This window comes from Ambystoma mexicanum, chromosome 1p, assembly GCF_040938575.1.
Source record: "Ambystoma mexicanum isolate Mex_15411 chromosome 1p, UKY_AmexF1_1, whole genome shotgun sequence".
NCBI classification, from domain to species: Eukaryota; Metazoa; Chordata; class Amphibia; order Caudata; family Ambystomatidae; genus Ambystoma; species Ambystoma mexicanum.
Genome location: NC_090921.1, coordinates 432,646,502 through 432,662,701, shown reverse-complemented (window position 1 = coordinate 432,662,701; position 16,200 = coordinate 432,646,502). Strand labels below are relative to the sequence as shown.

General features: G+C 44.5%; 1 protein-coding gene across 1 annotated transcript in view; it reads right to left on the bottom strand.

Moving 5' to 3' along the window:
- Window positions 1-16,200, bottom strand: part of PIK3R2 (phosphoinositide-3-kinase regulatory subunit 2) — a 486,396-nt gene that overhangs the window by 189,379 nt on the left and 280,817 nt on the right. The window contains exons 3-4 of the mRNA XM_069649253.1: window positions 13,266-13,358; window positions 11,904-11,978 (exon numbers count right to left, since the gene is read on the bottom strand). Coding sequence (XP_069505354.1) covers window positions 11,904-11,978; window positions 13,266-13,358 — 168 coding nt within the window. The remainder of the gene's footprint in view (window positions 1-11,903; window positions 11,979-13,265; window positions 13,359-16,200) is intronic.

The window sequence follows — 16,200 nt, the reverse complement described above, 5'->3', positions numbered from 1 at the left end:
GACCTACTTCCCATTTGTCAATCAATTTAAATGTGGGAAGGATCTGATAATTTGGGAGTTTCCCGAATAATCCTTCGCTGGTGAAGCTCCTTCCATTATTCAGACATACTCTGGCGAGCAAAGGTTCCTCCCTCTCATTTTACTGAATGGGGAAAAACAGGAGCGTGTTCTTCCTTGCCTGGTATCACGGGACTCAAGGTTTCTTCCGACTCTGGACTGGTGTAAAACTTTAATGTATCCCCTTCCAGTGTGGACTGCCACTTAACTGGGAGGAAGGTTGATTTTCAAGGATGGAGAAGGGTTCCCATCACCAGTTTGTTCTCCTACAGAAATGACAGTGATGTCAGGGACTTGATTATTCTTGAAATGGAATTCGACTTTCTCAGAAAGTCGATCAATTAAATGACAGGTACCATTCAAGCTTACATAGCTGGTACTCGTAAATCGGTTAATCTGCACAGTCGTTCACAGGTGATAACCTCCTCAGAAGATCGTTCCCCAGTAAACAAGGTGTGCCCTCTGGAGTCACAACTATCACAAGATGTTTCAGCCGATGCCACCCAATTAGTATTTCCAGAAATGCAGTCCCTTCGAAAGAAATGTCATTCCCTTCAGAATGTTGGCATTGTCCAGCAAGTGGTTTGTGGGGAATTTGCTGGCCCTGCCCCTGTCCTGAATTGAGTTGGTCAAAGGCCTTTTTGGACAAAACGGTGGTTTAGGATCCTGTGTCCACCATAGCTAATAATTCACACTGAACCTGCACCTTGACAGGTGCATAGAATCGTCCTTTCTCCTCCAGGGTGCAGAGAAAGTGCGAGTATTGACAACCTAGTGGTCATTTTCTAACTATTAACTCCAACATTGTGATCGTGGGCAATTTTCTGTGTCTTAGATCGGGAATCTGTAAAGAAAATTTCAGAACCAAGAATGGTCGGATTTGGGGCATCTTCTTCTCCCCTCCTGCCTCTCTCACCAGATTCTTTGCTGTCCCCCTTTAACTGGAGGCAGTTCTCCGAACCTGGTTGGGGGAAGGACACCTCCATTTCTATTCTATCTGGCTCCCATTTTGGGGGTTGAATAGTTTCTTGTTTTGGGTCGGTCTCCATACTTAACAGGTCGCACTGTCTTTTGGAACCCATTTTCCTTTGGGAGGGATCCCCAGTTCCTGAAAGAGAATATTTCCTTACCCATGTCCTCCAGGGGCTCTTTCAAAGAGGATGATCTTGAACTCCTCCACAAAGTGGGTTCTTCTTTGGTCTCTCCTACTTACCCTTTGCTCTTTGAGTTCTAACATTTTGTGGGTAGAAGAGTCACTTTCAGGCTGAGAGGTTTCTAGGGGTTCGGTCTAGGTGAGAAAGAAAGCTTCCTCTAGGGCTTCGCATCTCCCCTCCACCCGCGCCCATTCTTCCAGAACCTGTGGTTCTTCGGATGTTTCCTCCTGTTATTTCCCCCCTGGGTCATCAGACCTGGGTGTTGGGGAAAGCAGGGTTAGGTTGAGACTGAGCCCTCAGCATGCGCCCCAGATCATCAGTCAGTTGCTGGACAGGTCGCTCCAGCTGCAAAACCTTTTTTTTGCTAGCAGGGAGGTGTCGAGTCAAACCTCTGCTACTCTCGAAAAGGATAACTGTACCTTCTCCCGGAGTAGCTTGGGTACCGAAAATTTCCCCAATAATTTTCCATTCTGAAACTCCCTTCTCCCGGGTTCAAGGGTATATTGTCCTGGAACCGGGGGAGAGAGGAATATTAGTTTGGAAGTTCTGGTTTGGGGGATATCTGAGGAAAAGGCTCAGATTGGGAGGTGGAGTGATGCTTCTCTCCTGAGGGAAGTTTGGAGGGAATGTTTCCATGGCAGTACCTACTGATTGACCCCCCCCCCCCTTGGGCCGTATATACCCCACGATTGGTTTGTACGCTTGTACCTAGGGCTTATATAGGTGGAAGGGTCAGAGGGGTCATTGGTCTGAGATCCTGCCAGACTACCCTTAGATTGGGCTGGGTCAGAGGGTCTCCTCTGCCTTTCATTCTGCATGTTGGCAGAAGGAGTATTTCTAGGCCCCCACCCCATCTGCAGATCCAATGGAAGTGTAGTTTTCACCTCTGTCACCTTTGCAGCAGGGATGTTAGATGGTGGGGGGCTTTGGGGATGTTTTTGCGCTCAGTGGGCTTCTGGGCCTCATAGACCCTGGTGGCATGTTCAATCACTCAATCTAGGCTCCTGTGGTCGTGAAAATCATGCATAGTCGTTCGCAGCTGCAGTAAAACACCCAAGGGTGCAATTTTTGTCAAAATGGCCCGGTCTTCTTTTTTCGTCATTTCTTTGTGGAAAGGTCCATCTTGAGATTTACTCTGCACACCAAACGAGGTTTGGTCCCATTGTTCACTTTCTCTTTGGCGGGATTCACAAGTGAAGCCCGCCTCTGGCTCCAGGGTGTCTGTGGTAGGCAGGAGTGAGAGATGTGCCCAAAACTCCCTGTTCTTAAGTCTCCTAGAAGACCCAAATGCACACATGACAATTGGCCGGCTGACTGTCCAGAAAGGACAGACACCCTGCTGGGTGACTGACAGACTGGAATCAATGGGAGACAACTGAATAAAAGGCGAGGTTTTTGGCTTGGAAGGCAGAGTCGACCACTGGAAGAAGGAACAGAAGAAGAACTTGAAGAGGACGCCTGCTGCAACTCCTGGACCGTTGGTTTGCCCAGTGAAACCCTGGCTGCTGTGCTGAAATTCCAAATTCGTATTGACAGAGAAGCCCCTGCAAGGACGACTTCTCCCCTTGAGTTAATGGGACCAATCAACTCCAAAGTAAGCCACCTGGACATTCTCTGAGCTAGTTGCATTGCCACAGAGTTGCTGCTGGAAACTGAAACGCCAGGGAGAGGAGCACAAGATAGTGTCCCTTGCTTTTAAGTTGGCCAAGAGCTCCAGGAAGATCCTCCGGACTCCCAGGAAGCAAGACTGACCGAGCCCGAGTCCCCTCAACAGAGTGCGGGACACCAGAAGCAAGAAAAGGCCATCTCGACAACCAGAAACCAGTGTTGCTATTTGCGGTATTCCCGAGGAGCTGAAACACTGAAGTGCCACTTGTTTGAAAGATTGCCGGTTGTGAGCGGTGACCGTCCCATTGCAGAGCAGGAGTCCCCAGAAGTCCTCCCTCTTGACCCCAGGATTGAGGCCCAGGAACAGTAGTAATCAGCTGCACATTTTCTTCAATACAAAAAGGTACTGTAAAGTCTGAGAGAACTACTGCATCATCTACTACTCACGTTTAAAAAGCTTGTGGCCCTACATTTGATTCTTCTTTTCTACAAAACATTGTGCAAAGACTTTTCTACTTGCCCACCAGTAGTGCTTCATCCCATATAAGAATTTAGCCCATTGACTTTGGCTTAGCCCGATATACTGAATGACTCGGCTGAGCAGATACAAAAGTATTTGCCTGCTTAAGAATATTTGTGGTCTCATGTTTGTTCTAATAACTTTTTCCTTTGACCAAATTCTAAAAGTATTCTAAATGCAAACAATAAGATATTACTGCCGTGAATCAATCCCTTTTATAATTAACTGACTGTTTTCATTTTTCAACTCCTTTGTCATCTAACAGCCCTCTATTATAACTAGTCTGAGCATTTACATTACGCTGCAGTGTGCTCCAATTTTCCACACTCCCTTTATGTGCATCTTGCAGTGCAGAAAGCTATGTTTCACGCTCTGCACTCCCTTCCTGCTGGGCTTTGAACTCTGTTTTTGTAGGTGTTCCATGAGACTTTCTTGTTTTAACTTGAAAATATGGTTCTGCTGTGCTTGACCTAATTGTTTCAGTTCTTTCTGCGCCTCATTTAGAATGTCAGTCTGGATCTGCGCACAGGCCTCACTTCTGCACTCGCTCTTTCACTACCTGCAAGTGGAAGTATAGATAAGCTGTGAGCTGAGCCATTTGACTCAGTTCTTCTTGAACATGTCGGGTCATATAAAATGCCTCTAATACTTTGTGCCATATCCCACCTTGACACCAAAGGTCAATTCCTTCTGATGTGACATCTTGCATCATTTTAGCTTGCAAGCTCCTTTCATTCGCCTCTGTCCACTCACCACAAATGAACAGATTAGTAAGGAAATGTTTCCTGGTATCATTTTGCAATTTTTGTAGAATTTTCTTTGCACAGGGGCAACAATCACACTGATCCCACTTAATTTCCACTCACAATGCCAAATCAAAAATCAGTACTTAATCTTAATTTATCACCTATAGACCACACTGGAACTCAGGGTTTAAGTCCTCACTGTACTTTAACAAAGCAAAGATGACTTTCCCTCCACCTTCATGCAATTACATCAAAATGAATAATCTGTCACAGTGCATTTGACAGGAGTCAAAAATAGCCAGCCAGATCATGGACAAGCCCCAAATTCAAATTCAGTTTATTGAGAGGCCACCCTCAACACAGAGTTCCTTCACTCCCCAATCTAGGTGTTACACAATAAACTGTTTAATGTTAATTCTTTATTCAGACCTATTTCTGATGCACATCACAACTCTTGGATCCACCCCCCTGAGCTACCAATGAACAAAGATCCTGGCTAGGGGACAGAAAATATATGTTGTATTTATTTGGATGATGGGTAATAGAAAATTGCACTAAAATGTCACATACCACTTTATCCGTGGCACAACACAAAGTTCTTGCTACATAAATAACAGTTTGGTTGGGAAAACTCAAAATAATATTTTACTGTATACAAAATTCAAAACAAATGATCATCAATACTGGTCCCTGAATAAAATCACTTCACATTTGCAATGCTGCACAATCAGTTTTCCTGCATGCTTAAAAGGCTAGCAAGCGCCCCAAGTAAACCAAACATAGACCTACCCCTACTAATTACACCTCTACTAAAACCTAAAACTAAATATATCCTACTAGGGGATCGCAATCTAGGCTACAATGAACCAGTGGACAGCAAAGTGGCAGCATGCCAAAAGACGTTCCAGGAGATGCAATTCTCCCAAATAGTGAACACCCCCACCCACTCCAAAGGCAGAATCCTCGACTGGATACCCACCCTTAATACCACAGTATCCATAATAGATGTCCTCAATGTGCACTGGTCCGCCCACTGCCTTATTAATTTCAAAATAAACCTAGATATCTATCACTCTACCAAAACCTGTAATCCACTACCCATCCAGGTCAGAATTGCGCGCAAGCTCACCCCTGAGAAGTTAAACCCAGTTCTCAAGAACCTACTCCACTCTAAACCACAAGACATCATTAAATCAGAGTATTGTTATACACTACCACCAATGCCTAAAATTAGCAGTTGACGAAGTAGCCCCCCTCAAAACCAAAGTACCCAAACCTAAACGCAACACCCCCTGGTTCAACAATAAACTCATAGAACTTAGAAGAGAAAAAAAGAGCATTAGAACACCTAACCTGGAAAAACAACTCCCCAGAACTTCAAACCAAACTACAACAAATATCTAAAACTTACAAACTTAGTGTACTCTCCCACAAAGCGGAATCCCTTCATGACCGTATAGCGGCCGCAACCTCCAATATCAAAGAGCCTTTTACTATTATTAGAGAACTAGAATCCCCTATCCATCCCACCCACCAGCCCTATAATCCCCAGCAAAGCCTGGTGCACCACCATTCAGGACACTAAACTCTAAAGTGACCACGCTCCAAAATAAAATAGCCTCGCAAAAAATTATACTAGAGCTCACCTCCTCGCCCCCCCCGCCACCATCCAACCATGACCACTAGCTCTGACGTACCAGAATTCCACTTTACACAAGTAACCTCTGAACAAGTCCTCAAAACTATAGCTTCACTCAAGCCTTCCAACTGTAAAGGCGACAGTACTCCAGCTAAAGTTGTTAAAGACTACTCCTCCACACTAGCACCCACCATCACCAGCTTTGTGAATGAGTCCTTTAATTCCAGCGAAATACCAGCATCCATAAAAGTAGCATGGGTCACACCCCTACTCAAAAGACCTTCGCTAGACCAAACTATCCCCACTTACTACAGGCCAACAACAACAGTGCCATTTCTCCTCAAAATCATTGACAGAATAGCCTATACCCAGGTACAAATCACACCTTGAACAAAACCACCTACTAGGGGAAAGACAATAAGGCTTCTGCCCCAACCACAGCACTGAAACCGCCCTCCTGGATCTGAAAAACCAGATGGAAACTATCAGGGACTTCGGTAAATTGTGCATCCTACTACTCTTAGACCTCTCAGCAGCGTTTGATTTGGTCGATCATTACAAACCATGCCAAACCCTTTTGTACCACAAGGCTCCTCTCTCCCACCTCTATAGAATGCTTACACCAAATTACTCTTTGCTGCACTTGATGCTATGGGAGTAATTTACATAAACTTTGCTGATACACAGATCCTCATCCCCATCACAGGCAACCTGGAACAGGACACGGCCACCATCCACACCATCTATTCCCATATCCAAAACTGATTGGTGAATAACAGCCTGTGCCTTAATGGAGAAAAGACTGAGATCCTCATAATCGGTTCCCCGACCAGACTCGGCAAACTCCACCCAGACTACACCTCCATAGTGATGGCACACCCATCACCATCTCCCACAAAGTCAAAACACTAGGAGTACACCTCGACTCAAACCTCACCATGAACAACAACATTAGCGCTCTCGCCTCCTCAACGGCCTACACCGCCAAACTCATCACTCTAAGCAGGCATCTCCTATCTACGGACAACTGCCTAACTCTGGCTAGAGCCCTCATGCCAACCAAAATAGACTATTGCAACATCTTGTTGTTAGTCACTTCAAAATAAAACCTAACCAAACTCCAACAAATATAAAGCCCTTGGAGCACCACTGGGCATCAAGAGAAGTGAACACATCACACAACACAGAAGAGAGACACACTGGCTCCCAGTGCACGCACGAATACTCGTGCAAAACACTAATCCCCACCCACAAATTCTTATTTGATGCTGCTCCCACGTACCTCAATAGCTGCATTACACGCCCGGCCCAGAACACTCAGATCCTATGTTAACACCCAGTTAATCATCCCACGCTTCACCACCACAAGAGCAGGTAACGCCAGCTTCCCCATTGCAGCCCCCCGCATCTGGAACTCACTCCCCCCTCACCTGTCCAACGAAACCTCCTTAACTAAGTTTAAAAAACAACTCAAAACATGGCTATTCAACAAATAATACTCCTGCACTAACTCTTCAATGGCTTGGATCACCCCTCTCAGTATCACTAGCTAACCGCAATGTCAAATGATAACCAAGCTGTATATATTATTGTACCATCTCCGTAAAACAAAATGTATGTAACCCTGGCATGAAAAAGATATATGTAACCTACGCCGTGATACCCAAGGGTTTGGGCGTAAAATCAAATGCAATAAATAAAAATAAAAAATAGCAGTAAATTAACATAAGGTGATTTAGCAGTGGGTTTTTCAGAAAACCCCCCCCTCCCCCAGCTTTGGTCTGTGTTGGGGAGTCAGACAGAAAAATCGGGTCGATTTACGAATTTGGATTAACAGACCCCACCCCCCACTTCAAGGCCTCTGTTGTGTAAGCTAAGAATTTGGGATTTCAGACCCCTTTCACTTAAATGGGCAAGCTGGCAGTTTAGGGATGTTTTAGTTTATACACAAAGACACCCCTATCCCTAAACGAAGTCTGGGTTTACAAGAAAAATAGGATCACCCAATTACATTACAGTCTATAGTTTTCAGCACACACTGGAAATTAGCTTTATTAATTTTGAATGAACATTAACAAAAATCACCCTGTGGTGTTCTGCCAAGAGGAATTAATTAAATTAATATTTTTAGCTAAGGATTTACAACGTCCCTGTTGCCCCATGTGCCCACTATAAATGGAAAGGATTTAAGGCCAGCAGATTCACCCAGCGAAGGGTTCAAGTCTACTTAGATTGAATACTGCTGTTTAAAGTTCAGGAAAGCCAGCTGCATTTCAGGACCTTCGGGAAGAACAGAGCAGGGGGTCTGATCACTCCACTCGAGGATGGTCCCCAGCTCTCCAACATAGAACCCAGACAGCTTTTAGGCCTTCCCAGAAATTGACAGCTCCACCCAGATGCACTCACAGCAAAGCTCTTGGTGTTTTCTTGTGGCTGTCTGATGGTAAGTTTTAGCAGCTGTCTAATGGTAAATTTACCAGCTCCATCCCTTCCCTTAAAGTGCATCCACTCTATATACATGTGAGGACACCAGGTTCACAGCATTGGGGAGTTCCCTGAGGATTGGCCAGTTACCCTTCTATCTCCTCCCAAATCTAGCCTCTCCCTACTGAAGAGTCTGGAACTGACATATGGCAACCTCCCTTTGAAATCCTCTTTTGTTTTTAAGTCGACTTCTTTGGCAGAACTTCGTTTTGTAGCCAAAATTCACAATTTACTGTTAACGGCCATAATATACGTATATTCTTCTTCAGCTACGCATGGGGAATTTGATAAAATGACCCCCAGGACCGCACTATGTTGCTATCTGGCACTTTTCTGCCCATAACACCAAAAGCATAATAATTATGAACATGTCATTAACTTCACATTTCTAATGTTACCCTCCACAAGTTCGCCAACTCTTAAATACAGGGCAGGTTCAGAGCAGCAATGAACACCTTTTAGCTTGCCATTACAAAGTCGCAGGTAGAATGCATTTTATTTCAACAAAATTGCCTTGAAAGTATCTAAGAAAAAAAATGGCACACCAATCAAGGAAGTAAGACTTCTGGTTTCTGAGAAAAATGCTGAAATGATAATAGTCCTTTAAAATTAATAGCAAATCTTCATGTTCTACAAATTGGAGTTCTCTTGTCCTCCAGGCCATTTGCCTCTCTTGGCCAGTGTTATTAGCCTCTTTGTTGTTTGAAGTGTAGGTGGCAGATCGTAAATACCTGGGATGGCCAACACAGAGATCCGCCTCCCCACATCTGGCATCCAGTCTTTATCTGAAGGGGGCCACCTTTTGATCTGAAATGCTTCTATTTTCCTGTATTTACTACGAGTTCCGCCTTGATTGCAGCTCCTGTTTTCACACCTCCCCCTACATTCCAGTCATGCACCAGCTAGGGCCATTTGTCCTGCACAGAGCCCAGCCTTCAGAATCTGCAGGTCTGGGGAAAACTTGGTTTTCAACACCCTTCAGGCAAGCCACATTTTATTGCAGTTGTAACCTGTTGGGATCCACAAACCAGGCTGGCAGTGAAGGAATCCATATATGGGTTTTGCCCAGAGACCGACCATTTGTACTTGGCTGAGAAGAACCCACATATTGCATTTTCAAACATCAGCCTTGGTTACTTGACATATGGTGTGGTTTACTGATTGGGAATCACTTTGCTTTTGTACTGATATTACAGGGTTGTTTTCCCGTCTAATAAATTACACTTGTAATTATCTGCTGTTGGTTTTTCTGCTGAAAGGTGGGTCTGAATTGTTTGTCACAGTTCACCCCCATTTGACGGGTGACACGTTTCAGTGAAGAATGCTGCATTCATGTCTCAACCAGCAATGTGATGTGCTTTTCGAATCTGCACTTGGGTTACATTGTTTTGGCTTTCTCTAGATTTCTACTGCAGAAAGACATACAGATAGTCTGCCTAAAAAGGTCCCTTTTCAGAGTGCAGATTGCTGAATGCTGGCAGGTCATTTCCCAGTAGGCCCTTCTGTTCTGTTGGTTTGGGGCCTTTGGTTACAGACCACAACTAAGAGCTTGGTTTCATGTTATGTCCCTTAAAGGAAAAACACCCCAAATGTTCAACTTCATCAATGTGTAATCTAAATTGTGCACTATGCAATGCTCCATTAAATTTCTTGTTTTTTTTAACAGTTTATGCTAACGTTAGCCAACAGAAGTTGACTCCATTGCTGAAGAGTGTTAATTGTACACAGTGTAGACCTGCAATGTACTATATCTTAATGGCGGACATTCCCTTAGAGGCATGGATTCTGCAATCATATTCCAGGGCAGCTCTGAGAATTAGAACTGGTTTGATGAAAAGTATTGTAGTTTTATCTTTGTACTACGCATGTACTTTTGCTCGTTTGTGTACTGTTTTGATGTAGGTTTTATGGATACAATGTACGAAATAAACTTTCTTTGATGATGATTCATATATTTCAGGAGGCTGGCATGTTAATGTTTCTACCTGGGGTGTGTTCTAAAACACCAGTTCGTGGTGGCCTACCGAGGAGTCCATAGACTTTAACCATGACCTGAAACTGCAGTCAATATTTCATTTATGAAATCACTTCAGTTATTAATCAAGAAAAGAAAGTGCTATTTTGTATACAATATGCACTTTAACACAAAGCATTGCAGGTTCATAAGTGTAGTACTTTCCTGCATTATAGCCGACTTTCCATCTCCATTATAATGATTTGAGGCCTATCCTTGCCCTAAGGCCCCATGCCTGCTCAGAGGCACATATCTGCTCATCACCGGAAATGCATACGTTGGTGATGAACTATAAAACCACCATGAGAATGGACCATTCCGAATACAAAATGATCCTGGCGGATTCCAGATAGGTCTAATAATTTATAGTAGGTTTTCCTTCTGCACTGACCAGGCCAAAGTGGGTTTCCCCATCATACTATATTGGCCAACTCTCCCTATTTTCACAATCATTTCGATGTTCATCCCAAGTGTTCATATTTGACTATTTGTTTTACTTCTGCCTAAACATTCAAGTCAAATCGGGGATGAGGGAGGAAATGGCCTCTCCCTCGATGCAAAATCCCCCTCTTCACTATGATATGATAGGTTTTTTATAAAACGCTAAATACCCAGGAGGTTTCTAAGCACGGACTCGGGAAAATCGAACCTGTGGTTGGCAAATGTTAAACGGTATGCTTCACAATTGTTACAATCACTTTTAATAGTTGTTCTTCAGCGGCACGTATGGCCTAGCGTGAAAAGTGCAGCTTTGCATGCAAAAATATTCATCCTTTACAGCCCAAAAATATTCTACATACTTCCATTGGCCATTCAAAGTGGAGGAACACAAAGCCAGGGAAGGATCATCTTTAGTATGGACTATTAGGTGGCACTTTAGCGCCACCTAAAGCTGAAACTACTGCATTAGAGTACAGATAGGGAGAAAAGGTGTAGGAGGGACACAAAGCTTGTAGGTGGCGTTTGGTTATTTTCCCACCCATGCCCATGGTCATGCTAATCCCTATGGCCACTCCCACCCAGTTCCTACCCCTCCTCGCCCAAAACACCTTCTCATGGGAACACTTTACCCATCAAAACTTTGCACTGGAAGTGCCTGCTAGTGTGTTCTCAAAGCAGCCTCCTGAAAATTAATGACGAACTGGAGTTGTAAAGCTACTGGAGTAAATAAAAAGGACTTACCAGGTCTGCCTTCCGCCACTATTTATAAGCCCTGTGCGCGTCCTTCACTGAAGTCCTGTTAAAAACAAGCATTGGCAACGCCAACAGTTTTGCCAACTGTAGAACTATTAGGCATTTGCAAAGCACTGATATTAGATACCCAGATACTTGCACAATGTTGCACCTGCTACCGTTAATGGGTAGTTAATGCACCCACGGCGGTGCCTGGCAAGTGTGTTTACATGCAAGCCCAATCTGTTGGCATTGCCAATGCTCGTTTAAACGTCGTTTCGGAGAATCAAAATATTGAGAGAAAAAAATCCCTCTAGAATGGCAAAACGTAACAGCGAGCTCTTTTTTCGCGCTGAATCACAAAATGACCGACTGCGCTCCACAGCGGAGCCCAACGCGGCCCTGGATACCATTAGCGCCGGCTTTGCAGCGGCGATGGGCCCACGCACCGGCTAATCTCGACCACCTGATCGGGCTGGATTTTCCTCAATAAAAAACTGGTTCTTACCGGATCTCAGCGCTTGCCTCAGCTCAGAGCCAGACTGGCCGCCAGACGTCCTGTACAGCAGCTCGGAGTCCAGACCTGTGGAAAGCGTGGGTTAGTTTGCTCTGTCACTCAACGCTATTTACACAAGTAATAATCAGACACGAAGAGGAAGACCCGTTTTAATCCTTCCCCTGTTTAGGTAATAACCTCGGCAGGCTCAACTGTTTATCATTTCATGTAGCTATTATGTGCTACGTGGACCTCAAAGCCTCCCATGATGCGTGATGTGTGTCGCTTCACATCGGACAGTCGGTCATGCAAATTTAAACGTGCAGAATGAACGAAGGGTTTGCATGCATTAGGCAAAGGCGATTGTTTTCTCCAGCACGCCTAGACAATGTAAACGGACGTAAATGGGTGTGCGGAGGTTCTGCAAGCCTGCCACGTCTAAAGCATAGTTCTCAGAGCAATCTCGTCAGTCTGAACTGGGACATACAAACCTTGGATTCAGAGAGATGGTGTATGCAGTAAGCCTACAATAAACGATGTACACAAAGATGAGTGTGCATAAGACATTCGATTTGCACATGTGCTGAGGGTAAGGCAGTTACCATTCTATTTAGCGGGGGTATCACAACATGCACATTTAAACATTCACATATAAAAAGAAGTGTGTGTGCGCAATACATCTGTCTTCACATTACCCGTCCTAATTGTCTAGGTGACGAGTTACTTCGCCGTCAGAGACCTCCTGTTATTCAATGGGGTTATGAAACAGCCTAGAGTGTTGCACAGCCGACCTGGGGCACCTGAATGGCTGACCTGGGGCTTGCTGCGTCACCTTCAACAGCGGCACCAAAACCACTAGGCACAGGCTCTCTTGCCCTAAATGGACTTTATAAACGGGGACTTCCGTTTTCACTGTACCTGAAGATGCGCTCATAACTTAAAAAGTACAACATGCTGCCGTGTGTTGGCAAGTGCGACGGGGCACTCCCGCGAGGGACTTCCTTCAGCAGTGGTGGCGGCGGCGGGCTCAGCTTATTCTAGGTAGACTTTGAATTTACCACGGCAGGTTTTAGTCCATTTATTAGAAAAGGCTCGGGTCGTCAGGCGTGTGGGAATGAGTGGTATAGTGTTTACTGACGTTTGACTTCTAGCCCTCTATACCTGAAACCAGTCTCTCCATGTCAAAGCTTTCCCTGCTGGCCTGGCCGTGACAATAGAACACTTTAAAGGACCTTCGTTATCACTGAAACGTAGTTACAACAGAACCCCAAAAGCAGGTCCAGGGAACAGAAGCAATGGACAGGAAGCACCCTTACCAACCTCATTCCCCCTCCCAACCCCCACCAACACTCGCAGCTAGTTGTGTTACTGTACCTCTTTTTTCAATGGCGTCGAGTAACTTCAGCAGAATCGGTGGTCCATTTTCGGGTGGTGAAAATTGTTCAGTCAAGTCAGGCAAAGCGGATCCTTCAAAAGAAAATGGATTGGATGAATGGAACAGCTTTATTTGAACTCTATGCTTAACTGACAGAAAACTAACTTTTCCTCGATGGCACGAGAGTCAACAGGCTGCCTGCTTGACGCCAAACTCCCTCCTTCACCTGGAGCTTTCCTCAACAAATAACTAAAACCTGGAAAAGCCAGCTATTGTCCCTCTAGGAGAGCTCTATAGATCCCTGCGCAAGGGGTGGCGAGGGCCAATTGGGGCGGAGGCAAAGCTGAACACAAACCCCTGGCCTACCACCTTTAAACACGGTTTGCCCAATTAAAAGAAGGTGTTGCCCTCAAAAAAGTAAATCATACCCTAAGAAAATAGACCGTGCATCCTACACTTACTGTAGTAGCTGCATTTTTAATACATTTTTAAGCATTCTGGCCACTGCCAAATTTCCCTTGTCACTACATCGTTTTCCCAGGTAAAATAACAGTAGGTTAATGCACCACCACCAGAGCTGCAAAATCCTGAAAACCACCTGCAGAACACAGATTAATATCCAGTTGTGTAGCATCCTTCTGGGGCCGATAAAATTAGAACCAGTGATGTGGGTAACAATAAACAGGGTTATTCATAGTACTACAAAACTGCAAGCATTAGGTTACAGGTACTTTCCATCGAGGAGGCTGCAGCTGAGTTGATGCTTGGTGTGGCAGATGAGAACATAGTAAGAGGGGAAGGTGGGTAGCAGCTGGTTACATCCTAAATGCACCAAAATGCTTATTCTCTTCACGTCCCGGCTAGGCTATCCCCTACCCTCTCTCCCTGCAACAAAAGATTCTACGTTGTTTCATTGACACACATTTGAAAGTGGTAACGTTGGTTGACCTTTATTGTTGCAATATAAATATCCCCCCACAACCAAATTTAAGTTGCTCAAATTTAGTTTTCAAAATGTTGTCAACAAAACCCAAACATTGAAGTGGCATTCATCGGGAGTTCTAAGCAGCAAGCCTGCAGCAGCTTTGAGGTACTGCAGGTAACGCATGTCAGTAATATGCTCTTCCAGATTTACCAAAGTCCCAGAATACCACGAGAGTGGCTGCAGAGCACACTATAAAACCCAATATAATGTCCACGCCCATGTCTGCCAATAGAACACAAACCTATCATCATCATCATCATCATCACAACCTGCACACTCCACACCATCCAACAGAAAACAAAACCAACAGCACATCAAAGCTCTCTTGCGCTTCTTCCTCTCAATCCCACAATGCCCACCCGGCCCCACTTCCTTTTCAGATCAGCCAGATCGCCTAGAGACCATGAAAATGGCAGCAGAGCGTGTTACAAATCACAATAAAGAGCAGCCTGCCCTTGGCTGAAAAGTAACAGTGCAAGACGCAGGCTGCAAATGAGCAAGCCTAATCTATAGCCAACACAGGGCATTTAGACCGGTTATCAAGCCACGTGACACTGCAGGGTGCCAGTCAATGAACTGCCTGCTTTTACCTGGCATGCAAGAATTCGGAGCTCAAATGCAACAAAGCAACCCTGCATTATGCAGTGATGCTCGCCGCAGTTTTACTTTTGGCTCCTCTCGATCTCCAATTCTGGAAAAGCTGCAAGGCCGCACGCGCAGATTGTGCACTTCAAGTCACTGAGGAGCAGCACTTAACCATGATGGTGAATATTTAGCAGTCATTTCAGGGGGATGCAGACGCTTCACTATAATTTAGTCTTTTTATATACTGACCCAAGAATATCATACTATAAGAAAAGGCCAGATGTATGTTTGTCTGAAGACGCCTTGCCAGTTTTGCTTTCAGCGCTAGAGGGAGCTGTTGCCTTACGCATACAACAATAACACTTCAAGTTCATCTCCGAGGCAAACAGAGTTTTCAACAAAGCATACCACTTTAAACAGCATACTTAAAGCTGCATACACTAAGAAAATATATACATTTAAAAAAATATATATAACAGAAATTCATTTGATTAAGCATTATTTCTGTAACAAAATTAATGATTTAATGTACTTGTGTATTATGTAATGAGAATGTTGGGGGGGAGTGTTTGCCGAGTGTTTGGCAGTGGAGAAGGAGAAGCTCTGTTACTCTTACCCTGAAGGAAGGAAGCCCCCTGTTGGAGTCTGTCCTTTGTTTCTACTACTGGAACCATAAAGACTACTCACAGACGCGGAGCGGAGTGTTCGCCGAGTGTTTGCCGATGTGCGAACAAATGAACTCGGAGCAAGGTACATGCACTAGTTGCGACTGTTGAAAAGCAGACTTTTGCTATACCATTAGCCCCAACACCTAGCACATCTATCACGAAGACTCATGAAAGTTACTGTAAAACAAATCAAAAAGCCAACTATAAACTTAAATTTACATTCTAACAAATGAAAAAATGTCAGGCTTATCGGTACAGCTGGTCTGTTTGGCGACTCTTAATTCAATGAGAAAAATAGGGTTATTCTTCCATGTTAATTTATTTGATCTGAACAATGGGTGGGGGGTAGTGGGCACCTATACCCCCCCAGTTCATTTCTTATGGTCGCAGTTCACTGGATTGACGGTAAGCCCCAAAAAAAAACCTGTCAAAAACAATGTAAAACACAAGAAGAAAAGATCCAGCACCCGATTTTATGAATACACATTTTAATGATTAGCCCTTGACACGTGTTTCGGCCTTCCTCGGCCTTTCTCAAATCAGGGCTGTTGTATATCACAAAGTAATACACAATAAATGAAAAAGAAAGTGCCCCCTCCTCAATGGGGGTCACTTAATGTCAAGTCAGTAGGTCCTTCTGTCATGTACTTGAGGTATTGGTGAGGTACCTTGATCAAAGATTTAATAATGCTCCCG